The 24,875-nt window shown below is 60.5% G+C and overlaps 1 protein-coding gene across 3 annotated transcripts in view; it reads right to left on the minus strand.

Moving 5' to 3' along the window:
• Positions 1-17,844: 17,844 nt before the first annotated feature.
• TNS3 (tensin 3) overlaps positions 17,845-24,875 on the minus strand; it is a 96,425-nt gene continuing 89,394 nt past the window's right edge. For all 3 annotated transcript variants that reach the window (XM_072777636.1, XM_072777635.1, XM_072777634.1), the window contains 4 exons: positions 21,331-21,499; positions 20,398-20,466; positions 20,270-20,296; positions 17,845-19,586 (listed from right to left, as the gene is read on the minus strand). In XM_072777636.1, the coding sequence (XP_072633737.1) occupies positions 19,442-19,586; positions 20,270-20,296; positions 20,398-20,466; positions 21,331-21,499 (410 nt within the window). In that variant the 3' untranslated portion in view covers positions 17,845-19,441. The remainder of the gene's footprint in view (positions 19,587-20,269; positions 20,297-20,397; positions 20,467-21,330; positions 21,500-24,875) is intronic.

Consider the following 24,875-nt stretch of genomic DNA (forward strand, 5'->3'; position numbering starts at 1 on the left):
GTCCCGAGCACCTGGTGTGCCGCAGCGAGTAACCGCCCCGAACAAAGGGATAGAGCAATGGTTCTTTCCCATGACCTGGAGATTGCATAACTTTGACACTCGTCTGATCTGCTGGCCCTGACACGGGAAAACCCCCCAAAAATTCTCAGACATGAAGGTTCATTGAGGGCTCCCATCTAAACTCAAACCCAAGGTCCTGTGAACAGACCCACAGCTTACTATGACGGCTTCATGATTCTCCGCAGGCTCTGGGTTGTCATGATTTTGATGAGAAAAGAGCTGATATAGGAAAAGAGAGTATAGGGTTTTGCACAACAAGAGGCAGGGTTTTGTCTTATGAAACCTTCAGGCTGACATGTCCTTTTGAGCCATCCTTAAGGTAGGCACATCCTGCTGCAGCGGTGCCAGCATATATCGTGAGATAAATGAAATATCCTGAGATTTCACGAGACGGAAATATCCCAAGATTTCTCCCACAAGGACTGTGGCAATGACGACTTATGGCAATGACAGGTGGCACAGGCACAGTGAGCGGTCACACAGCTGCTCCGCCCGCAGCAACCTTAGGGCACGATGTCTGAAGCTTTGAACCAGACGGAGAGCCCGAAAGCTGGTGTGGTCTGGACTCGTCTGCAAATGAGCTTCGTGACTTTGGGCAAAGCATTTCACCTTTCCATCCAGCTCCAATATCTTTATGAATTTATGATTTTGTTTCACTACGATGTTTCTATTGGTGAGTCAAAACACCACATTTGTTTTCCAGGGAAAGCTCCAAAACGGTGACACAATGACATTCCGAAGAACGGGCCATCGGAAGAATGAGGAATTACCGAAAAATCACACTCTAGGATGAGCGACACAGGAGCGACAATGGTGAGGCTCTGTCTCTTCACGCGGCCTGGTCCACACTCAGTGACAGCAGACTCAGCGGGGTCCCTGAGCAGCGAGCCAGGACCAGGATGGCCACTTGACCTTTGTTCCCTGCTTATCTACTCATCTACAAGAGTCCAAAGAACAAAGCAAAAGGTATCAAGGGAGCTGGAGATGCTTATTTTCCTACAAACCAGGCGATTGTTGTGAGGCGTGGTGTTGAAATCTCATCTGAGTGACTCTACTTGTAGTATTTCCCTCCAGAATAACAAGTGCCAGCTCTTGGGAAAGAGAGAAAGCTGAACGGATTCCCAGTCCGTTCCAATATATCCGGAGTCTGGATCATCTCAGGCGGATTTGAACGACTCTAGGTGCAATATTTGGGCGGTCAGATGCTCGTGCGACTTCCGTGATGACATGGTGGACAGGAATTCCTGGAGAAGGCTTTCCATCATCCCTTCAGATGTATTTATCTCCAGGAGGCCATGGCCTCAAAACAAGAACTGAACGTCCTGATTGCAGCGGGAGTGGATCCACTCACTAGAGATAAACAAGGCTGCCAGGTGCCTTGAAGAAAAGAAGCAAAGCACATTGTTGAGCTCGTACTGTGGGCCCAGGGAAGGGCTCGGTGCCTCACGTGTCATCTGATTTCACCTCCATGCGGGCCCATGGGTGCAAGGACACTCTCCCCTGGCATAGGAAGGTGCAGAGACCCAAAGCACCCCCATCGCCTCAGCTGGCACGTCTGGCCTCCACCCCACTGCAAATGTGCGCCTTCGCCTCTGCGGACCTGGCTGCACACAGCTGAGCTCCACCAGCGCCATGACTTGGGATGAGCAAAGACCGGCTGCCACCCCCTGTTTATTAATCCATTCAACACAATTTAGTGAGGCTCCCATAAAAGCAGCAAATCCCAAGCTGTGGTGTGCATGTGCATCCTCTGGAGCAGTGGCTTCTGCAAGTCCGGTAGGTCTGGGTCTGATCCCCTGCACTTGACAGGCTTCCGGTGACACCACTGCTGCCGGTCCGTGGGCCACACTTTGAGCAGGAGCTGCCAGCTGGCCGGAGAGAATATAAAAGCAAACAAGACGCAATCCGTGGCCTGGCCAGCAGAGGAACGCAGAAGGCAGCTGGATTCACCAAACTACCACGGTCTTCAGGAAAGCCCATGCCGCCTGGGGTGATGGAGGTGGGGAAGACCTCCCTGGGGAGGCTTTGGAGCTGAGCTTGAGACACGAAGAGCTGTCTTCTCGTGGTGAACCCGGGGCGAAGCCCACTGGTGGGGGAAGCCACGGCCGCTAAGGTGGAGGGAGAGAACAGGAGCGCCAACGGCAGAGACGCCATCGTAACCACAGCGCTGCCAACGGCGCGAGTCATGAGAACGCTGGAATCCATGATCCCATGATCCCAGATTAATGATGAGAAAATCTGCATCGGCCAAGTTCAAATGAAGGAGCATTCTCTCAAACCCTGGCCAGCACTCCTCAAACTGTCGAGTGTGTAAAAAGCAAGGAAAAGCTGATGAGTTGCCATTGACCAGAGTGGACCCAAGAGAAGTGATGACTGAATGCATCGTGGTGTTTTAGGGTCGGATTCAGAGACAACAACAACAAAAAGAATATTGAGAGTAAAAAGTACTGAGCTCCGAATACCCAACTTTTCTGTAGATCTAAATTACTCCAGGACAAGACGTTTCTCCTAAGACTTTGAAAGCTGCACAGACCGTATTAATATTAGGAGAAGTAGACTCAGAGCAAGGAGCATGATCAGGGGTGAATATGGGCATAGAATAATGATAAAGGATGAGCTCATCGAGAACACAGAATAATCCTAAATACAGATGCACCTGACGACAGGTTCCAACTACACAAAGTGACAAATCCCAAACCTGGAAGGAGAGCTACACAGACCCACAGTTGGACTTGCAGACATCAACCCTCTATTCGGAGTATCAATAGGAAAGGGAGGTGGAAAGTCCGCGAGGATGCAGAGGATTTGGAAAGTGCCATCCACAGCCTGGACGTCGTGGGCATTTATAGGACGATCTGCTTCAGAAAGCAGCATCCACATCCTAAAGCGCCAGGAATATCCCATCCCGCGAGGTCGGACACGTCCAGCCCCATGAGACTAACACTGACAAAGGCCAAACACTCGAGGCCACAAATCCCATTCTCTGACAACCATGGGGTTAATCTAGAAACCAAAATGAAAAAGAAATCTGGAAAAAAAATCCCCAAACATTTAGAAATGGAAGGACATGCTTCGAACTGCTGTCATGAACCGAGTCAAAACAGAAGTCTCCAGGGAAATTAGAAATGATCTTGACTGGCATGAAAATAATAAGGCAGCTTAGAAACGCCAGTCGCATGTCACTAAGGTTTTGTTTAGAGAGAAATTTACAGCAGTCAATGCTTGCACGAGACGACAGATCAGTGGTCTAAACTTCTCCTTTAAAATCTAGAAAAGTGCAAAATAAATCCAAATCAAGCAGAAGAAAGAAGATAATAAATCAGAAGGAAATCAGCAGAAATCCATGGAATTAAAGACAGCGAAATATAGAGAAAATCAATGAAAGAAAAGATCAATAAAACCCTGACAAGACCAAAAAGCAATTTAAAAGACAAATTACTGACATTGGAAAGGAAAGAGAGGATGTCACTCAGTCCACACAAGTAATAAAAGGAGGGTAATGGGATCATCTCTCTGCCTACGCGTTTAACCACTTCGATGTAATGGACCAATTCTTTGAAAAACAAAAGCCATCCAAACTCGTTCAAGAAAATAAAACCTGAACAGTCCAATATTTATTTTTTTTGAAAAGCAATTTTTTTTATTTAAATCTTCTAATTCATGTAGAAAAGTCTCAGGACTCCACCTCCCCCCAAATTATTTCTTTATTTTATTTTTTTTTTTATTTTAGAGAAAGAGAGAGAGAGCAACAGAGGAGGAGCAGAGGGAGAAGGAGAAGCAGACTCCAGGCTGAGCAGGTAGCCCGACGCGAGGCCTGATCCCAGGACCCTGGGATTGTGACCTGAGCCAAAATCAAGAGCCACCTACGGGCCTGCAAAAAAAAAAAAATTATTTTTTATTTTTTTATTTTTTTATTTTTTTATTTTTTTTTTAAGCTGGAACTGATCTAGGTTACCAACATCGCAGGGTCCTGATCAATGTACAAAAGTCTGTTGCTTCTTTGTATACGATTGACCCTTGAACGATGTAGGGATTGGGGTGCTGGTCACCCCCCAACTATCAAGAATCCAAAGATAACGTGAAAAAATTCTATTTATTTACGGGTATATTGATTCAGGCATTGTAAACAAAGGGGCATCAATATGATTGCTTTTTTTTAATAAATTTATTTTTTATTGGTGTTCGATTTGCCAACATCTAGAATAACACCCAGGGCTCACCCCATCAAGTGCTCTATGGTGACCTCGTGTAGTCAGGGCGTATATGCCAATGAATAAATAGTCATGAAATCTGTACAGGATCCTGTAGCAGGATGCTACAGGCCTAGTCACAAGACGGCATGGAGCTCACTAACGTTTGCTATCTCTAAGCACCGTGGTTCATCCGTGAGTTTTTGCAGACTGTCACGTTTCCAGCAACTTTTCCAGTATATTTATCGAAACACATCTGCAGGGCTCCTGGGTGGCTCCATCAGTTCAGTGTCCAACCCTTGATTTCAGCCCAGGTCGTGATCTCAGGGTGCGGGATCGAATCCTGCGCTGGGCTCTGTGCTCAGTGGGGAGTCTGCTTGAGACTCTCCCTCTCCCTCTGCCCTTCCCTCCTCTCTCTCTCTGTCTCTCAATAAATAAATACAATCTTAAAAAAAAAAAAAGAAAGAAAGACATCTCTGTATAAGTGGGTCCATACGATCCAAACCTACATCGTTTGAGTGTCAACTGTGCTAAGGATGACTAATCTGAAATGAGGAAGTGTGTTGACAGCGGCATCTAAAGATGTAATACACAAAATAAAATAAAATAAAATAAAATAAAATAAAATAAAATAAAATAAAAAAATAAAGATTTAATACACTTAGGAGGAAATTTAACACTTTACCCTGCAAACTACAAGACGTCACTACTGGAAATCCATCACCTAAGTAACGTCCCCGCTCACGGAGGACACGTGTCGCCCGAGATGGCTGCGCTACCTGGGTCTCGAGACTGGGTCCAGCTCCTGTTCTGATCCCCGCGGGCTCTTTCGCGGTAGTTGACAAGCTACGGGATGCGCGTGGAGATGCCCAGCGCGCAGAATAATGAGCCAGTCTGGGGCTCCCGAGATGTGGGGCTGACCCACAGCTGTGACCCCCCCAGGACACCATCTCGTCACTACGGATCTTCCCGAAAACGAACAGACTGCGTCTCGACGCCTCTGGGGTACCTGCATCCAGGCGGGGCCCGGGCTGCCCGGCACGTGCCCTCCGGGATGGGGCATTGGGGCCCCAAGGCCACGCCTTGGCCCCCGTGCAGGACTCTTCCCCCAACACGGGCGTCAGCCGCTTGCACGGCAGAGGTGGTCAGGGCCCGGGCAGCCCTGAGCACCGGAGGCCCAGCCCACGTGGGTGGCCCGCGCAGCCTTGTCTCCGGGACCCTGGCGGGAGGCCTCAGGCCAAGGGAGAGCCCCGGGGCGGCTCCACACACCTGCTGCCACGGTCGCTCGAGGAGCGGCCTTCCAAGCTCCAATTGGAGCAGAGGCCAAGGGACGGGGCGCCCCTCGGGGAGGCTCCCGTCGCTCCCCCAGCAGCCGGCCCAGGTTGACTGGTCCCACCGTGTGTCTGTGCCGGCGTCGGCTCACGGAAAACGGGCCTTGGCTTTGCAACGGTGCCGGGAGTGTGCCCCCCGCCCCCTCGTCCTGCTTCAGGGCCTGGTCTTCCGAAGTAGAACACGCAGAGGAACGCCTCCCCCTCCTGCCTGTGGCCGCGTCACCACAGGCGGCCTCCCCAGGGCCCCGTCAGCCTGTGCCCGGTCCTGGCAGACCGGACCCGGTGCCCGGGAACCCCACCGGGTGGGCGCACCGAGGCCCAAAGCACCCCTGGCCCCGGCCACCAGAGGCCAGAAACTCCATGCAGCATGGCTCCCAGGCAGGGCAGGAGAGGGGAGGGGAGGGGAGGGGGGGGAGGCTTGGAGGCTGGGGAGGCTGGGAGGCAGGGGAGGCTGAGGAGCCTGGGGAGGCTGGGGAGGCAGGGAATGGTGGGGAGGCTGGGAGGCATCTGCTCTGCAGCCAAGAGAGAGCCATTCCAAGGAGGCCACGCTGGGCATCTGTGACAGGAGCAGACGCCCTTCCTCCACAACATAGGACACCCACAGTCTGCACCGGGCACATATGAGCGGGGGCCGCACATGCGTGTTTGCCAGCGGCTCCTTGTAGAAGATGATCCTCACACGCGGTTGCTCCTCTAATTCACCATCATCAGATGTTTACCTGTTTCCTTTCTAATGGTTATTCCGACATTGTTATTCAGCTGACCTCCTTTCGGTGATTTTCAGAGGATCCTTGAAAAAAAAAAAGAAAAACAGTCTAGGAAAATTGCACGTGTCCACGGCTAAAGTGATCTGTTATTTCCAAATTTGTTATTTGTAACTGTGGGGTTCCCCCACCCCTTCCTTAGCTGCTCTTCAGGGCTCGGATGGTTCCAGATCCTTCCAGCTCCTGGAAGGGCCCGGCGCACACTTAACATTCTTAGTTCATCACGAAGCTGAGATAAACATCAGTTCACGCCAGCCCCGCGGCCGGCTCTGTGGCCCTGCTGGTAGCGCGCCCGCTGGACACGGGGACCACAGAGGACAGGCAGCCCCATGAGGCCCCGTCAGGCCCCGTCAGGCCCCATCAGGCCCCGTCAGGCCCCGTCAGGCCGGGAAGGAAGCACCAGGGAGCATCCCTTTTGGCAGCTTATTTGTTTACAGGAAAGGGAAGGCTGCAGGCAGGGTCCCCACAGGCCCCCACAGCATTTTGCAACCCCTAACTTCTCCGAAGCACTCCTAGGGAAGCGGCCCCGCTCCAGCTGCAATGGAGGAGCTGGCGTCCAGGTGCCACAGGAGGAGCAGGTGCTGGGCTCCCTGCTGGGCGGGGAGGTTGGGGGACACTGGGGCTGCTGCCTGGCTGGGAGTGCGTGGCGGGGGGGTGCTTGGGGGACCCCGGGGGTCCGCGGCCGCGCTTGGGCTGATTATCCTCAGGCACAGGCTTCCCTGCTTTCTCCCCCAGTTGCACCACGTTGGGGACCCTCACACCCGGCCCCCGGCTCAGCCCTGGTGCCTGCGCCCACCTCCCTCCCCGGCCGCTGGGAGGACGCGGTGTTCTCCAAGGTCGCCCGGTGGGTCGGCCCTACCGCGTGAGGCCTTACAGACACCGTGCACCGGCACCTGCCCCCATCTCAGGGCGAGGCACTAACACTCAGCGTGTGTCTGCTGGGACGCAGGGCCTCTAAGGGACGATCGTGCTGAGCCTCAGGGTGCACCCTCGTGGCACCTGCTGCATCCCTGTGCAGGGAGGACGTCAGGACACAGGCACCCGGAGGGAGGAGCATGTGGGACACGAGGAGAAGGTGGCCGCCCACAGGCCCCGGACAGGCCTCGAGGGGACCAACCCTGTGACACCTGCATCTGGGCCTCCAGCCTTTGGCATCACAAGATGAGCACCTGCTGTTCAAGGCCTGGCTGGCCGGCCCCACGACCAACAAGAGCATCCTCCCCTCCGGGGGCGCCTGCGCCTCCAGGGCCCCTTCCAGCACCCAGGACAGTCGCCAAGATTCACTCTCAGTTCTGATCCCAAGAGCGCAGCCCTAGGTGCGGCCTGTCCTGGGGGCCACGGGACCCTGGGGGGCCGAGGAGCGAGCTTTCCCCGGCAGAGGACTCAGGTCCCAAACCAGAAGTTCCCGGCGCCCGACCCACCGCCCGCTCTGCTTTTTTTTTTTTTTTATGATAGTCACAGAGAGAGAGAGAGAGAGAGAGGCAGAGACACAGGCAGAGGGAGAAGCAGGCTCCATGCACCGGGAGCCCGAGGTGGGATTCGATCCCGGGTCTCCAGGATCGCGCCCTGGGCCAAAGGCAGGCGTCAAACCGCTGCGCCACCCAGGGATCCCCCGCTCTGCTTTTTTAGGGGACGCACTAACCTGGGAGGCTGGCCTTCGCTCAGGCCACACCTAAGGGCAGCAGTTCCGAGGCTAAGCTCCGGGCGTAGCTCAAAGCCGCAGCCGCCTTCGGGGGGCCCACCCAGTCTCCCCAGAATCGTGGGAGTGGCAGGCAGCATCCCAGGGGTAATTGCATGCGGTCCCTTGGAGGTTTTTGAAGTCTAAACCAAAACGGCTGCAGGAAGCAGAAGACCCCGCGAGCGCACGGCTGTTCCACCTGGACGCGGCCCCGACCCGGCGCCTAAGCACTGGGGGCGCGGCCCACGCTCATCCTCGTGGGGCCCCCGGCTCCCGCCTGCTCCAGGCGCCCTCCCCGAGGCCCCGGACGCCCATGCTGCTCCTCAGGCCGCTTCCCTCCCTGGCGCATGGGGGGCCGCCCGGGGCCCCAAGTCTGCCCATGTCCTGCTGTGCTCCCTGGGCGTCTGTCGGGAACGGTGCGCGGGGAGCCGGGGCGGCCGCACAGACCCCGGGACAGGCAAGGGGAGGACGCCCGGGTGCAGCGTGCACCGTGGGAGCGTGTTCAGGGGGACATGGAGGGGAAACCTCGCTCCGAGCTTCTTCTTTTTTTTTTTTTTTTTTAAGATTTTATTTATTTATTCATGAGAGACACAGAGAGAGGCAGAGACACAGGCAGAGGGAGAAGCAGGCTCCATGCAGGGAGCCCGATGTGGGACTCGATCCTGGGACCCGGGGTCACACCCTGGGCCAAAGGCAGATGCTCCACCGCTGAGCCCCCCGGGCCGCCCATGGCTCCGAGCTTCCTAACAGCCAGGGCACGTGCGTGTGCAAACTTGCACACTCACACCTGACCGGTCGTAAAATGCGCCAGGAGCCACCGCGTGCTCCGAGAGGGGTCACTGGATTCGAGCGACGGAGGACACTGGTGAGGGCCCGGCCTCGGCATCCAGGGCCCCGTCTCTTCTCCTGCTCCCCGGGAGACTGGATCCCGCCCACTTCTGATTCCCGGAGGGCAGCCCCAGGTCTGGCCCACCACGACGCCGAGGGACCCCAAGGGACCCCGAGGGCCCAGGCACAGGGGACCCCGTGCTAGTCGACAGGCAGCGGAGACCTCGGGCGCCACGGGAAGTGATTCCCACTCCCAGGAGCTCCACGTGCACAGGCCGCCGTGGGCAGTGGTGGCTCCCGGGGGGTCTGGGTGGGGAAGCAAGGCCAGCAGGGAGCCTGCCCCGAGGACCTGCCCCCGAGCCGAGCACCCTGGGGGGGCCGCCTGGCTCTCCCCTGCCCTCCAGGCCCGCCGAGCTCGGGTGTCCGCCGGGCGCCCCTGCTCCTGTCCCCACGCCTGGCCCGCTTGCACAAGCACACGGTGCCGCGGGGCCTGGGCGGTGGGCACATGCGACAGGCCCAGCCTGGGCGCTCTGCCCCTCCCTCGTCACCTGGGTCCTGGTGCAGTCGGGGCCATCACGCTCCCCGGCCGTGAGCTGCACCCGTCGCACTTTCCAGAAGCAGGTCCTAGACTCACAGTTGAAGCCCGTCACGGTGTCCCCTCCCCTGGTCTAGCCCGACGCTTCTCCCCCCCCCCCCCCCCCCCCCCCCCCCGATGCCGACCTGCCGCCTTGGACCTGCGCTTGCTCAGGGACTCCCGGCCGGGGCTGGGGCGTGGCTGGCGGGGGCAGGAAGCGCGCCGTCGGGAGGCCGCAGTGGCAGAGGTGCGGCCGACCCGAGGGAGAGCTGCCCGGCACCCACACACCTGGCCCAGGGGAGACATGGGGCTCAGGGCCACTGCCCGGGATCGTCCACCCTCACGTGGAACCCGGGGGCGCTCGGGGGGTTAGAGGTCATCCTCCCAGGGCTCCCCCTGGGCCGCCGGGCCTGCGACGCTGCGATGCACAAGAGGCACAAGGTTGGGCTTCCCCCCCTTTCCGGGCTCAGGGACCCCTCCCCGCCCCTCCGGATTCCCTAAGGGGGGAGCACAGGTGTCCCTGTTTGCTAACAGGTGAGGTCAGGAGGGCACCTGGGGGGCCGGTGGCCAGGGGAGCCGACCACGTGGTTACAGGTGGGCCCGGGCCCCAGCTTGGATGCAACAGCCCGGGGCCCCTCAGCGGCTCAGGGAGGCTGGGGGCCTTCTGCGCTGCTGACGAGGACTCGGAGGCCGCCCCCGACGCCCGCACACGGGGGCTGCAGGCTGCGGCACCAGCTCTCCAGGTCCCTGCGCCCCCCCTCCCCCCCCCCCGCGGCCGCCAGCGAGGAGGGGGTCGACCTCTGCGGCTTCCCCACCCAGCACCCCGGCGGTGACCCCATGAGGCCCTCCCCCTGGACCCGCGCCCTCTTCATCCCCCCTTCCGTCCTCTGCGCCTCCAGCAGCCCAACCTCAGTTCTCTGGGCGGGGACCCCTGCCCCCCATCGTCTTCCCAATGGACCCCATGCCCCCCGGCCTCGTCCTCCTGGGGGACCCCCCACCCCACGCTGTCCTCCCTGCAGACCCGCCCCTCCCCGTCCTCCCCGGGCCTCTGCCCCACCTCCCTCCTGCCCCTGCCCCTGCCCCTGCCCCTCGCCGTCCTCCCCGGGACCCCTGCCCATCCTCCCTCCTCCCTCTGCCCCTCCCCGCCCCTCCCTGTCCCTCCCCGTCCTCCCCCCTCCGCGGCAGCCCACGCGGGTCGGGGAAGGCGCGCGCGCCCCCTGCCGGCCGTGCCGGGACGCTGCGCTGACCGCGCGCAAAGGGCTGATCTACAGTTTCCTGAAGGCAAAGGATTTCAGGGCTATGGACATTTCTGAAAATACAGATAAAGAAAAAAGGAAGGGGGACTCTGGCCGCTGCGGACACATGCAGTCGCGGCACCGTGCACCTCCTCCAGGACGTCCTCCTGTGCCGCGTGTGCTCCCTGGGAGGCCTGCCCAGCCTGAGCAGCTTGCAGCCACCAAAGACAGTCACACTTTTTAAATTGTTCCTCTAGGGACGCCTGGGTGGCTCAGCGGTTGAGCTGCCTTTGGCCCAGGGCATGATCCTGGAATCCCAGGATCGAGTCCCATATTGGGCTCCCTGCATGAAGCCTGCTTCTCCCTCTGCCTCTCTCCCTCTCTCTCTCTCTCTCTGTGTCTCTCATGAATAAATAAATAAAATCTTAAAAAATAAAAATAAAAAATAAATTGTTCCTCTAACAAAGGTCAATGTGACTGCAAGCCCGGGGCGCCCTGGTCGTGGCAGGGTGCAGGCTCCGTTAACCGGCTCCTATCACAGCTGCCCACCCGCGGGAAGGTCCAGGGTCCCACGGGTCCCTCCCGGCCTGGTCCCTGATGGCCGCTGAGCAGTCAGGAAGGCTCCTGAAGCTCCGTGGTCTCTCCGCTCCGGGCCCACCGCTGTCACTAACCTGGGTGACAGGGTTTGCAGGTGACTTAGAAAGACCCAGACACATACACACAGGCCAAGGCACACCTGCCCACATGCCACAAAACATGCAGACACGCACGTGCCCACGCCGTGCGCACACACCAACACGCCTGCACGCACACACACTCCATAAAGCAGGCCCACCAGGCCACAATCAGTGGGGCGCAGTGGACGTGAGAGAGGAGATGGGCGGCGGATGTGCCTCTGGACCTCGCTGCAGGAAGGGGGGCGAGGCAGCCCTGGGGAGCAGTGTTCAGGCCCCAGGCTCATCTTCTGCGGTGATCTGGGCTCTCGGACGGCCGCCTTGGGGTCTCTCAGCCCCGCGGCCGGGCTTGGCCCTTACTGTACGCCCCTCGGGGCTGTTGTGAGGATTGTGGAAGACAGTGCCTGGCACAGAGTAAATGCTAATGAAGCTTAGATATTACTATTACTCAGAGAATGTATTGGGCCTCTGCTCAGAACCCACACCTTGTACTTTGTTTTTTCATTTATGGGAAATTTGTGAAATCTCTTCTTTGTTACTAATCCACTAGTGGAAGGGTGTGGGGCTGGTTCTGGTTTTCGACAGTTCTGAATAGAGCGGCTGCAGACCTCCACGTGTGAGTCTCTTTTGAATATAAGTTTCATTCCCTTTGGGTAAATACTTCAGCACAGGCTCACCGGGTTACACGGTGTGAGCATATGAGAGACTGCGTAAGAAATAAGAAAGCGTATGAGAAATTGTAAGACAATGCCAAAGTGCTCCGGAAGTGGCTGCGGGTCTTTTGCATTCCACCCGCCAACGTGGGCAAGTTCAGGGGCCCCACGTCCTCCTCGTTGTCCTCAGCTACTGTTTTGACCACTCCAGAAGAGACAGGATGAGCGCTCGTGGAGGGTCTAATTTGCATGTGCCTCATGCCTCATGATGCGCACCGATTTGCTGCTTATTTATCCATCTTCTTTATAACTTTCTGGTTCAAATCATTTCCCCAATTTTTTCCGACCTTCACTTTAACATGTAACTGTGACCATTTTCCACAGATCTTTTCCTGCTTTCCTTTGGACAACTGGAGAGATAATAGGCCCGCCTGAGACTAAACACAGGTCAGATGCACACACATGGCCATGGTGGACCACACCCTGGAAGAACTAGTAATTTTGCATCTCTGCCAACTGCAGTGATGATGCTGATGGTGATGATGAATGATGATGGTGGTGATGGTGATGATGGTGGTGATGAAGGTAGTGATGGTGGTGGAGATGATGGTGGTGACGGTGATGATGGTGATGGTGATGGTGATGATGATGGTGATGGTGATGATGGTGGTGGTGATGGTGATGACGGTGATGGTGATGGTGATGACGGTGGTGGTGATGGTGATGACGGTGATGGTGGTGGTGGTGATGGTGATGGTGATGACGGTGATGGTGGTGGTGATGACAGTGATGGTGGTGGTGGTGATGGTGATGACGGTGATGGTGGTGGTGGTGATGGTGATGGTGATGACGGTGATGGTGATGGTGATGACGGTGGTGGTGATCGTGATGACAGTGATGGTGGTGGTGGTGATGGTGATGGTGATGACGGTGGTGGTGATGGTGATGACGGTGATGGTGGTGGTGGTGATGGTGATGGTGATGACGGTGATGGTGGTGGTGATGACAGTGATGGTGGTGGTGGTGATGGTGATGACGGTGATGGTGGTGGTGGTGATGGTGATGGTGATGACGGTGGTGGTGATGGTGATGACGGTGATGGTGGTGGTGGTGATGGTGATGGTGATGACGGTGGTGGTGATGGTGATGACGGTGATGGTGGTGGTGGTGATGGTGATGGTGATGACGGTGGTGGTGATGGTGATGACAGTGATGGTGGTGGTGGTGGTGGTGATGGTGATGGTGATGACGGTGGTGGTGATGGTGATGACAGTGATGGTGGTGGTGGTGATGGTGATGGTGATGATGGTGGTGGTGATGGTGATGATGGTGGTGGTGATGGTGATGGTGATGGTGATGATGGTGGTGGTGATGGTGATGGTGATGGTGATGACGGTGGTGGTGATGGTGATGACGGTGATGGTGGTGGTGGTGATGGTGATGGTGATGACGGTGGTGGTGATGGTGATGACGGTGATGGTGGTGGTGGTGATGGTGATGGTGATGGTGGTGGTGATGAAACAATACCATCCATGGAAAGCTCACCATGTCCTAGGCTTTGCATGGGCTCTTCTTACACAGAACCTCATTTTATCTTCATCAAAACCCTTTGAAGACAAGGAATGTGCAGCCCTCATCACACACGGAGACGGCCAGGCTGACCCTGCTCGTGTGCAGAGCACGCGCACGCGCACACACACACACACACACACACACTGCGGGGCTGTACTGCCCAGAGCAGCCGATCCCGTCTAACCGACACTGAAACATTTTCAGAGTTTTGCCTTGATTTGCCTCCTCTTTGCTCTCACAAGCAGTGAGAACAGCAAGTGTGTCCTCACAGCTGTCATTCGGTGAACTCCTGCCCACCACCCAGAGAGTGATGTTCTCGGTACTTTCATCTTCTAGAGGAGAGTCCTCCCCACCATGGCCTGCTCCTCTCCACCTTCCAGGAGCGCCAGGCCCTGGGCCCCGCGTGTGCAGCACACCTGATAGACTAACGGCCCTTCCTGCCCCCGTGGCCCACCATGGCCAAGCAGACATGGAGAAGCGGCGCGTGTGGTCGTGGGGCCTCCATGGGGCAGCCCTGCCTGGTCCCCCTGTCTCCTTAGGCCTGCTCAGCGGGGCCCTGGTTGAGGCCTCAGGCATGCCCTGGGACTTCTCCGGTCATTTTTATATAATCAAATGCCCCACAGTCACTTGTGATTGTGGAAAACATCCCAATTTGGTGCCAAGGATGTGCAGGTTCCTGCAAGAATCCAAGTTTCTCTCTGCACCCGGTGTCGCTCTCCGCCCCTGGGAACTGGCTGCCAACCCCTCAGGAGGGGCCTTGGGAGGAGCAAGGATTGGGGAAGAAGGGTGCGCCTGGCGGGCTCTGATCAGCCCCACCTGCCCCGAGCCAAAGCTGGCCATTCTCTGGGTGCTTCTGGGGTCTCCAGAGCCTACGCCCCCTTCCTGCACCTCCATGCACCTGGGCAAAGTTTTCTTCTGAGAATTGCTGGCTCTCCCCTCCGGCTCTGGCTCTACGTGTTCAGACCTGTCATCCTGCTGGGTGGCCTCGTGAGAGACCCAAGATCAAGACCCCCCACATACACCCGGCTTCCCCACATATACCTGCAGGTCTCCCCGCAGCGGCGCTGCAGAGCTTGGGCCTGGGCCTGTGTCTCCCAGAGGTTCACATAGGTCTTGACTCTTCTCCTAGACGCGTGTCTGGTTTTGCTTTTCTAACGACGTTCCTGAGATGTAGCGCGCGGCCACGGCCTCCGCCCATGGAACGGAAAGATCCGGCGGGTTTTAGTACCTCTCCTGCACTCCACCATCGCCGCGGTCACGGAGGGCGGTTCCATCATCTCTTAGAGGACGATGACTTTGTTTTACCTCTTGGTTTCTCTTCCCGCCTATACTGGGAGCGCAAGGCGGGCCTCGCCAGGCGGGCAGGGGGCGTGCGGAGGACAGAGGGCACGCGCTCTCCCTTCAGGGCTCAGCAGCTTGCCGCGTCCGCTCCTACTCCTGCTAAGACGGACACAGCCAGACCACGTGGGTCTGCGAGGCGAGGCCTCTGGAGCCAGCCGCCAGGGTCCCCCCGCGCATGCACCCTGGGTGCAAAGGGCATGGCCTGTGTCCCGACCATGGCCAAGCTGCTGAACATTTCTGCCCCTGGGCTCCGCATCTGTTGCCGGGCAGGGTCCCCACCTGCAGCTCCGCGTGGACCAGCGGGCAGCTCCCTGGCTCTTCCCTGCCCCCCGGGCCAGGGGCGGCCAAGTTGGGTTCAGGCATCGCCGCGTGGCCACGAGAATTTGGTCCGTGCAGAGGCCCCCGTGGTCCTGACGCCGCAGCCCGGGGAGCACAGGTGTCACAGGGGTAGAGGTTGGGGGGCCGTGGCTCAGCAGAGGCTTCCCTGGCCGGGCCTCTCCGGGGTCCCCAGGTGGTGGGAGACGCCGTGTGCTTCCTGGGGTGGGGGGCAGGCCTTCTGCTGGGGTCCCCCCGCCCCCGGGGTCTCAAATCCATGGAGACAGAGAGGCCTCATGGGCCAGCTCGGCTCTCGTGGCACCTGCCCTTTACTGGTACCCTCCCACAGGCAAAGGCTTTGGGGGTCCACGCCCCCACCCCCGCAGCCCCGGCCCTGGCCACTCGACGGCACCTGGTCTGCTCGTGTGTTTGGGTTCTCCTCCCTCTGCCAAGCTCTGCGCTCTGATCCCGCAGGAACTTTATGGCCATGGATTCTTGGATCTTTCTCTTGTTACCAACTCGACAGCCCTGCCGCCCGAATGTGCCCAGGTGTGGCCAAGCCCGTGTCCCCTGCACACGCCGGGGGCCCCAAGTCCACTGGCAACTCCAGTTGAGATTGGAGTCAGCCGTGTGAAGCGCGACCCCAGGCCCTGGGGTCCATCTCCTGGTCCTGGCAGCCACAGGCACCTCTAGAGGAAACACGAAGCCACTGGGCAGGCACAGGGCCCGTCACTGGTAGATTCAGAGCCCAAGGAGGTGGACCCGGGAGCCCACCTCCGATAGATCTGGGTCCCCGGTGGGCGAGATCCCAGCACTAATCGCCAGGAGATCCAAGGCCCCCCGCCAACAGATCCACGGGTCCCCAGTGGGCAGGACCCAGGTACCCTTCTCCAAGAGGCCCATGACCCCAGGGGTCGGACACGGCTGCCCACTATCAACAGACCCAGGATCCCCAGGAGACGGGCCCCGGGTGCCCATTGCCAGTAGGACCATCAGCGGTAGCCTCTGAGTGACAAGCAGGGAGGTCACCTGCACACGGCCAGCTCTCACCCAGGTGCGGAGTCCAGGCCACTGTGACAAATCCACTGTGCCCTCGGAGAGCCCGTGCCCTGGCCACGGCATCCACGCCCCGTGGCCCGGACTCCCTCCCTGGCCCCGCTCAAGGGTCGACCTTCCGTCCGACAAGACTCTCCCAAGCGCGGGAGGCCCCTGGGTCCCGTGTCCCCGTCACCTGGTTCAGGAAGGAGGTACACAGAGAGAGGGAGCCCAGACCCATGACGGCAAAAGCCAGCCTGATGCGGCCCCACCTGGCTGGGAAGCCTGCCCTGGGCGCCAGGCGCTGTGCTCAAGGTGCAGCCACGGAACTTCATATTCAGGTTCGGCCCAACTCAGGAGGACCCGGAGGGGCCCCGCCAGCGGGGGAGCAACAAAGCAATCAGCAGCTACAAGCAACAGCACATGCTGCAGTCCCGGCAGACACGTGCACACGTATGCACACACGTAGTCACACAGGGGCAGGCTCACACGGTCACACAGGTGCAGGTGCACACAGTGACACAGGTGCAGCACACACGTAGTCACACAGGGGCAGGCTCACACGGTCACACAGGTTCAGGTACACACAGAGTGACACAGATGCAGCACACACGTAGTCACACAAGGGGCAGGCTCACAGGGTCACACAGGTGCAGGTGCACATGTAGTCACACGGGCAGGTGCAGACGTAGTCATACAGGTGCAGCACACATGCAGCTAGAAGGTGCAGGGACACACGTAGTCATGCAGGGGCAGCACACAGTCACACAGGTGCAGGTGCACACACTGACACAGGTGCAGCACACATGTAGTCACACAGGTGCAGGCACACAGTGACACAGGTGCAGGTGCACCCGTAATCACATGGGCAGGCTCACAGGGTCACACGGGCAGGTGCACACGTAGTCACACAGGTGCAGATGCACACACAGGGACACAGGTGCAGCACACAGGTAGTCACGCAGGGGCAGCTGCACATGTAGCCACAAGGTGCAGGGACACACGTCGTCACATGGGCAGGTGCACACGGAGTCACACAGGTGCAGCTCACACAGTCACACAGGAGCAGGTGCACACACAGGGACACAGGTGCAGCACACAGCCACAAGGTGCAGTTGCACACGTAGTCACATGGGCAGGTGCACATGGAGTCACACAGGTGCAGCTCACACGGTCACATGGGCAGGCGCACACACAGGGACACAGGTGCAGCACACATGCAGCTAGAAGGTGCAGGGACACACGTAGTCACGCAGGGGCAGCACACACGGTCACACAGGTGCAGGTGCACACACAGCCACAAGGTGCAGGGTCACAGGTAGTCACACAGGTGCAGGTGCACACGTAGTCACACAGGTGCAGGTGCACACAGAGGGACACAGGTGCAGCACACAGGTAGTCACGCAGGGGCAGGTGCACATGTAGCCACAAGGTGCAGGGACACACGTAGTCACGGGCAGGTGCATACGGAGTCACACAGGGGCGGCTCACACAGTCACACGGGCAGGCGCACACGCAGGGACACAGGTGCAGCACACACGCAGACACACGTGCACACATATGCACTTCCACCCAACACAACAAATGCCTGTGCCACGGAGAATTTACCACCTTTATTATTTTATTATACTTTGAATAGAGACGATATCTGAAAAGCAGAGAAAATGACTATACAAAGGGCTTATAGAACATTCATTTACATACTGGGTATATTCTTTACAATGTAAGAAAAGTAAAAACGCGCACTACTAAGGCAGCTGTGGAGACGTGAGGTCCTGCACGCCGAGGAGACCCGGGGCCCCCGACGCGGTGACTTCCCAAGGCTGCGGGCTAACACTGGAGGAGCACGGCTCCGGGCCGCTGGGCGGGCGGGCAGGACCCGGAGCACGACCCCGCGGTGAGCAGGTCTCACGGCCTCCCTGGGACTGGGACCCTGCCTGGGGCAAAGCGTCCCCGCACCCGCGTGGGGGTGGGGCTCACCGCGGTCCAAGCCCCGTTCGCAGCTTCCTCTCGCTCTGTGTCACGCACGTGTAGCACGGGGAGACACCTGTCGTACCGGCTCATCGGGAATCGGGGATTGGGCTTCCCCGGCGGTGGAGGCGGAGCCCACTCCCTGATGCCCTGACCGCCGGGGGCAGAGGCCACAGTGGGCCAGTCCGCTTACAAGGCAAGGGAGGACGGCTTCTGGAACGTTCTGGACACAGAGCAGCCGGGAAGCCCACACTCCCCTCGCTCTGGTTTCTAAGCGAGCCGCCTCTTCCATCACCGGAAGGCCAAGGGACCGGGCGGGCGGTCCAGGCCGAGCCACGCACAGGCGTCTCAGGAGGGGGTGCCCCTTGGGGATGCACCTCGGGTCCTGGAATCCCCAGGCGCCAGCCACCCTTGCTGAGGACCCGGCCCCCGGGAGGGAGAAGGCCCGCGAAGACCAAGGCAAACATTTGGCACAGAAGTGAGGCACTTGCATCTGGGACATCGGGGAGTGGGACGCCGGCCCGGCCACCCCGCTTGCTTCTGCGAGGTCGGGTGTGGGCAGCCCACGGGCTGGGGCCGCTCAGGAGGCCTCCCCGGGCCGCACGGGGTCCTCGGCAGGAAGAGTGCTCAGGACTCGGCTCCCAGCCCGGGGAACGGAGCCTCGCGCCGGGCCTCCCCTCCTCCGCCGCGCAGCGGGCTGGGGACGTGGGGCCAACTGCTCACGGGGCCGACTCTGCCCCCGGACAAGGGAGGGGGAGCGTCCACTGGCCTCCGGGGCCACAACTCTGGGGCCGTCCAGGGCCCCCCAGTGACCGTAGGCCTTCCTGGTCCTCGCAGCCATCACGCCGCCCCCCCCTCAGGGCCCCAGCATCGCCGTGGGGAAGACAGGCCTGCCCCAGGGAGACGGGAGGACGGGCCCTGTCCATTGCCAGGGCCACTGCACAGCGGCTCCCACCGCCGCCGCCAGCGTGCAAGGGGCTCCCTGCAAGGCCCGGAGGCCCGGAGGTCCGGAGGCCCGGAGCGCAGCATCCGCCCCAGGGAGGCGTGGGTGAGCAGTCGTTGAGGGAAGGACAGCACACGGCCCGCCTGACCTCGTGTCTGTAAAGCCAGAGAGGAGCCGGCTTCCCGTCCTGGGGCTGGGGCGTCAGGCTCGCCAGCTGCCGCGCGGCGGGCACCTGGATCCCTGTCACGTCTCCGGCTGGGGCGGGCGGCGGGGGGGCTCAGACCTTCTTAGGGGAGCCGATCATGACCTTCGACACAAAGTTGACAATGGCGCTGGCGGGCTGCTCCGGGTCGTGCTCCGCAAATAAGTGGCACACATTGTCCGTGGCGCTGCCCTGCTTCCGGGCCACAAACCCGAAGACTCTGTGACGGGAAAGGTGGGCAGGTCAGCGCAGCGGCGGGTCCCGCGAGGCCCGGCGAGCTGCCGGCCCGTGTGCTGCCCCCGCGGGGAGAGCAGGTGCGTGGCCGCCCCCTGCCCGGTCCACCGCTGCCTGGGGCAGGTCCCCCCGAGCCACCCACCTCCCCTCTGGTGTGGGGACTGTGTTCCCGCCAGGGACGGCCAGGCAGGGCCACGTGGGGGCTGGACGCCCTCGCGCACCCCAGGCACCTCAGTCTCAGACTACGGGCAAGCGAGGGAGCGCACCCGGCTCCGGAAGGTTCCGGGAGCACGGCCAGGGAGCCAGGGCTGGCTGTCGGGGCTCCCCCAGCGTCTGGGAAACACCAGCACCGGGTCCGCCACGCGTACATATGCACGGGAAGCCCTCCCGCTGCCCCGAGCTCGACGTGCCTCCGGTGCGCACCTGCCCTGGCCGTACGATCCTCTCCACGCTCCCCGCCCAGCCCAAGGACTGGGCCTCCGGGGACGAGCCAGCAGGAGGGGAGCCCAGCCGGCCCTCCCCACGGGAGGCACCTTCATTCGTGCTCACGGCACAGCCTGCACCTGCCCGCGCGACGCCCTCATTCCCTTACGCGCCGCCAGCTTCAGAAATCTGCGAGGAAACCCGCTTTGGGCAGAGATGGGGGGCGCTGGCGTCCAGGAGCCTTACCTTGAGCAGGGGCCGTCTGTGATCCACCTTGCAGGTGGGAAAAAGAGAAAAAAAAGGAAGAGTTACATGAGTCTGCACGTTCACAGGCAAAGGGCGCACAGACGCTGCCGACACACACGCTCACTTACTTCCTGTCCTGCGGATCCAGCGCGCAGAAGATGACGCTGCTCACGGGGTAGTGTCTCCGAAAGAAGAGCCTGTCGGGACACGGGGAGGACACGCCCCTGTTAGGGGGCACGCGGGTGACGGGGACGCTCGGGCTGGGCGCCCCCGGGACAGGGTCCGGGCAGAAGCTGACTTGACTACTAGGCGCCTGCGGGCGGAGCTGTGGGCACGGGCGGACGGGCGGGTGCTGGGCACGGGGCTGCGGGAGGAGCCGCCCCGCGGTGGAGACGGGCGGTCATGCCGTGCACCTGCCAGCCACGTGGGGTTGGGACCAGGCCCAGCAGCCCTGGCCGGTGCGGGACGGGAGCCGGGGAGCCCAGCCTCCCCACCCTTGGTCCAAGGACCGCCGAGCACGTCCGGGGGCACGTGGCACAGGTGCCGGGGCAGGCGGGCCGTGCTGGGGGGAGCGCTGGGAACTGGCCCTGCGCCTGCCTCCAGGTCGGTGGTGGTCCGGCTCTCGCATGAACCACCCCGGGCTGTTTTGGTGATGAATTAAATAAAAACTCCATGCATCAAAAATGCATCTGACTCTGAGATCAGGGGCTGCACCGGGGCAGGAGCACCCAAGCCTCCGTCTCTGCTGCCCCTGCTTCTCCCTCTGCCTGGGTCTCTGCCTCTCTCTGTCTCTCATGGATAAATGAATAAAATCTTTAAAAACACAAAAACAAAAACTTATACACGTGTGCATGTGGTACTCAAAGGTCCAAATCTCTTTTTTTTTACGGCCTTACTGACTCGTAAGAAAACCTCCGTGCCCACTGTCCACGGTTCAGGCGCGACTCCCGGGAGGCCCCAAGTGACACATCCAGGACCACCTCTGGGCACACGCGTGTTGGCAGGCCTGAGCCCGGCGTGCCTGGAAGCCCCGCCCACAGCCCAGTGCCCGACACACTCACTTCCTCTGGTTGTCTGTCAGGGTGATGCCCTGTGCCGACACCTTGAAGTGCACGACGGTGCACATGGGCGGTGGCTCCTGCACCAGGGTGAGGCTCAGCGCCTTCTGGACGGCTTGGTGGCCCGTGAGGGACTCCATCTCCACGGAGTTCAGGTACCACACGTTGCAGGCTGCGCGGCACACGGGGAGTGGTGTGTTAGGTGGAGGCAGAGCCCTCGGCCCCCCGATCCCCGAGGTGTGGAGAGGGAGGGACCTCGGCCCCCCGGCAGCTGCATCCCCAGGATGCGGAGCATGAGGCGGGGAGCGTGAGGGCCAGAGCCCCACAGAACCGTCCTGCACGGAGACCTGGGAGGGGCGGCACCCGGGAAGCTGCGGGGACGATGCATGACCCGTGTGGCCCGGAGCAGAGTCGGCCTCTCTGCTGGGGGTCACGGCCCCGCGCTGCCAGGGGCGGGGGGCTGCTCCTCCTGCAGGAAGGGAACCGCTGAGCGGGAACAGGGCTCGGCCAACAGCCCAAGGCCCGCTGAGGCTTGATCCCTGCAGCTCCCACAGGCCCGACGTGTGCGGTCAGGGTGACTGGGACGCACGGGCTGCCTGCCGCCCGCTCCCCGCAGGAGCCACCCAGCCCCGGGCGGAGCAGCCCGCGCCCCCGCCCTGCAGGTCCCTGTGAGCGTCAGAGTCCCAGAAGCTCTGGGGTCTCCGAAGCCCCGGCTTCGGTGAGGAGGACCCGGGGCTGCACCGAGTGTCGGGAAAACGAGGCTCTTGATCCTGGAGCACCCCAGGGGCGTGTCAGCCAGGGTCTCGCGGGGCAAAGCCGCCGGGCCGATTCGTGGAGCCACCAGAAGGGGCCCAGCCGGAAAGGCCCAGAATGAAGGGAAAGAGGTTCCAGAAACCCTCCTGAGAGGGAAGCGGCTGGAAGCCGGGGGATGGGGTCTCCGCGAGTGTGCGCCCCGGGGCCCCCCACTTCCTCTGCAGGACTCCGGCCCTGGACCCGCCACCTGCAGGGAGTCTCCTTGGAGACTAAGCTCCCTGAACCACGCTCCCTCACTCTCACCAAGAGCTCCGGACGGCACAGGGGACAGCGCACAGCGCAGGCGCCGCCAGGCACCATCGAAGGAGACGTTCCCGCCCCAAACACAAGCACCTCTGTGTCCCCGAGCCCCCGAGGCCGTGCGCTTGCTGGCATCCGGCTGCAGTGATGCCTCACAGAGCGCCTGGGCCCACCCGCGCCTACCCTGTGCCCAGGAGGGCGCAGCGGCCTGGAGACCCCGAGACCCGTCCAGGCGCCTCGCAGCCCCCGGGGGGCCAAGCATGTGGTGGTGCCTACGGGGAGCCCCCTGGGTACCAGGCGTGCTCAGCAAGACAGTCTCCCTGGGGGTGCGCTGTGGCTCGTACCGCGAGGTCCTGAGCCGCAGCCCACGCCCACTGACAATGCCACACGTGCCCCGATGGCAGGTGCACCTTCCGCAGGTCACACCTGCGTGTCGCTGGCCCAGGTCGAGGCTCAGGGCAGAAGCAGAGATGCACCTGCCCCTTCCAGCTGGCCGCCCCTGTCCCGGGCGCTGAGGGCTGGGGTGCCCTTGCTCCTGCCTGAACCCGAGGGCTCCTCCGGTGTCGTCTCGGGACAGAGCGTTTGGGCACAGAGTCCTTTCGGGTGCGGCTGCCCGGGGTGTCAACCCCAACCGCCCTCCTGGACAACAACCTGGCAATCCTTATCGGGAGCGGCAGACACGCCTGCACCTGGTGGCCCAAGAACACGCAGGAAGGAGATCTACAACCGCGGCAGGTGAGCAACGCAGAGTTGGGGCTGGGGACGCCCTGCACGGACCCGGCAGGGAAACAGGGAATGGTTCCACGGACCCACACGGACACCCAGCGGCCAGCAAAGGGTGGCCGGGCCACATGCACAGCGAGACGTCTTTTTCTTCTCCCCGTGGCCTCATATCCGCAGCCAACAATGAACATGGCCGAGCCTCCTGTGCTGGCCACCTCACCGCGTCCACCATGGGAGCCGCATGCCGGGCACCGCCGGCCCAGACGGCAACCGTATGTCAGTTGCTTCTCAAGACCAGAGAAATGCCAGAGATTGACGGGAGAGCAGAAGCAGAAGCCACGGTCGTGCTGGGACCACGATAAAGAGCGCGTTTTCGTAGGAGCAGGAGCAAGCGGGTGTGATGTTGGGAGGGTGGTTGTTCTGTTCCTGATTTCACGAGCGTTACTGTGATGTGTTTCCTAACACAAGAAAGGGAGCTCTGATCCGAGTGCAGCGAAACCCCGCGGAGCAGGCCCGGGCTGGGTCTGCACCCCCCCACCGGGACGGGACGGGCTGCCGCCCCCCAGACCCTGCGCCCCCGTGACCCCACAGACGGCCTCTGGATAAGGAGGGGGGGCTCGCGGGAAGCTGGCTCCTACAGACAGAACCTGAGGATGCAGGCCGCCCGTGGCCGCAGCACCTGCTCTCCCACCTGACGCGTGCTCCTGGTGGGGCTGCCTCCTGTGGCGCCCAACGGGGCAGCCACCCAGTGCTCGCGGCACAAAGCCCCAGGCCCCCGAGCCGCAGCCAGCCCTCCAGCCTCCGGCACCCTGGGTCCTAAGACGCCAATGCAAAATCCAGACAAAGACATCAAGTAAGGAGGCGGCCCCCCAAGGGGTGTTTGCAGTAACCGAAAGGCCGGGAGCAGGCCGCACAAGCGGAGCAACTGCAAGGCGGACCGTCCCTCAGCCGCAGAAAATCGGGGGATGGGGGGGTTCGTACTCCATGCGAGACTAGGAAAAGCATTCAGGGCTGTCTGGGAACCAGACCTCTGAGCAGTTCACTCTCCCTCTGAATTCCCTTTTTTCGATCTAAAGAACTCCGATTTTTATAAATGAAATACACGCCACAGCAGGGAAGGTCAAGGTCACATCCCTAACATTTCTGGGAAATGAGCCAACAGAGGTCTGGTCCTCCTTCTCAGGATGGACGGCATCCCACTGCTGCAGGGCCCCCGAGGAAGAGGCCAGAGACACGGGGAGTCAGGGAGCTGAGCAGCCCATTGGGCTCGGCCCTGGGGCCGCCCACCGAACCCCACCCGCCCCCGGGCGCTGCTTCCCCAGCTTGACGGACTCCACCCGGGACAAGTCGAGTCCCGGAAGTGAATGAGGACACTCATTCATTTTAAGAAAAAACAAAAAACATTTCCCTGAGGGGGATCGCCGGTGGGACAGTCTGACCGCCTTCCTGCATGCGTTGCAAGCCCTGCGGGGGCCCCAGGAGCTCTCTGCGGCTTTGTCCCCACTCCAGCCACATCTCTGGGTCCTGATTCCACTCCTGGCCTTGCCACCCATGAAGTCAGCTGCATGGGAATGTAACCCCCTCGAAGGGTCTTAGAAACACCAGGTTTTAAAGGGATGCGGGCTCCGCGGCATAGTGTGCAACCATGGACATAAGATTCCAGGACCCACCTCAAGTCCCGGGAACTGACACTCGCCCCCAAAAAAGCAAATGTGGAGCACCTGGGTGGCTCAGTGACTGAGCCTCCACCTTTGGCTCAGGGCGTGACCCTG

The sequence above is a fragment of the Canis lupus genome, chromosome 15, assembly GCF_048164855.1.
Source record: "Canis lupus baileyi chromosome 15, mCanLup2.hap1, whole genome shotgun sequence".
Lineage (NCBI taxonomy): Eukaryota > Metazoa > Chordata > Mammalia > Carnivora > Canidae > Canis > Canis lupus.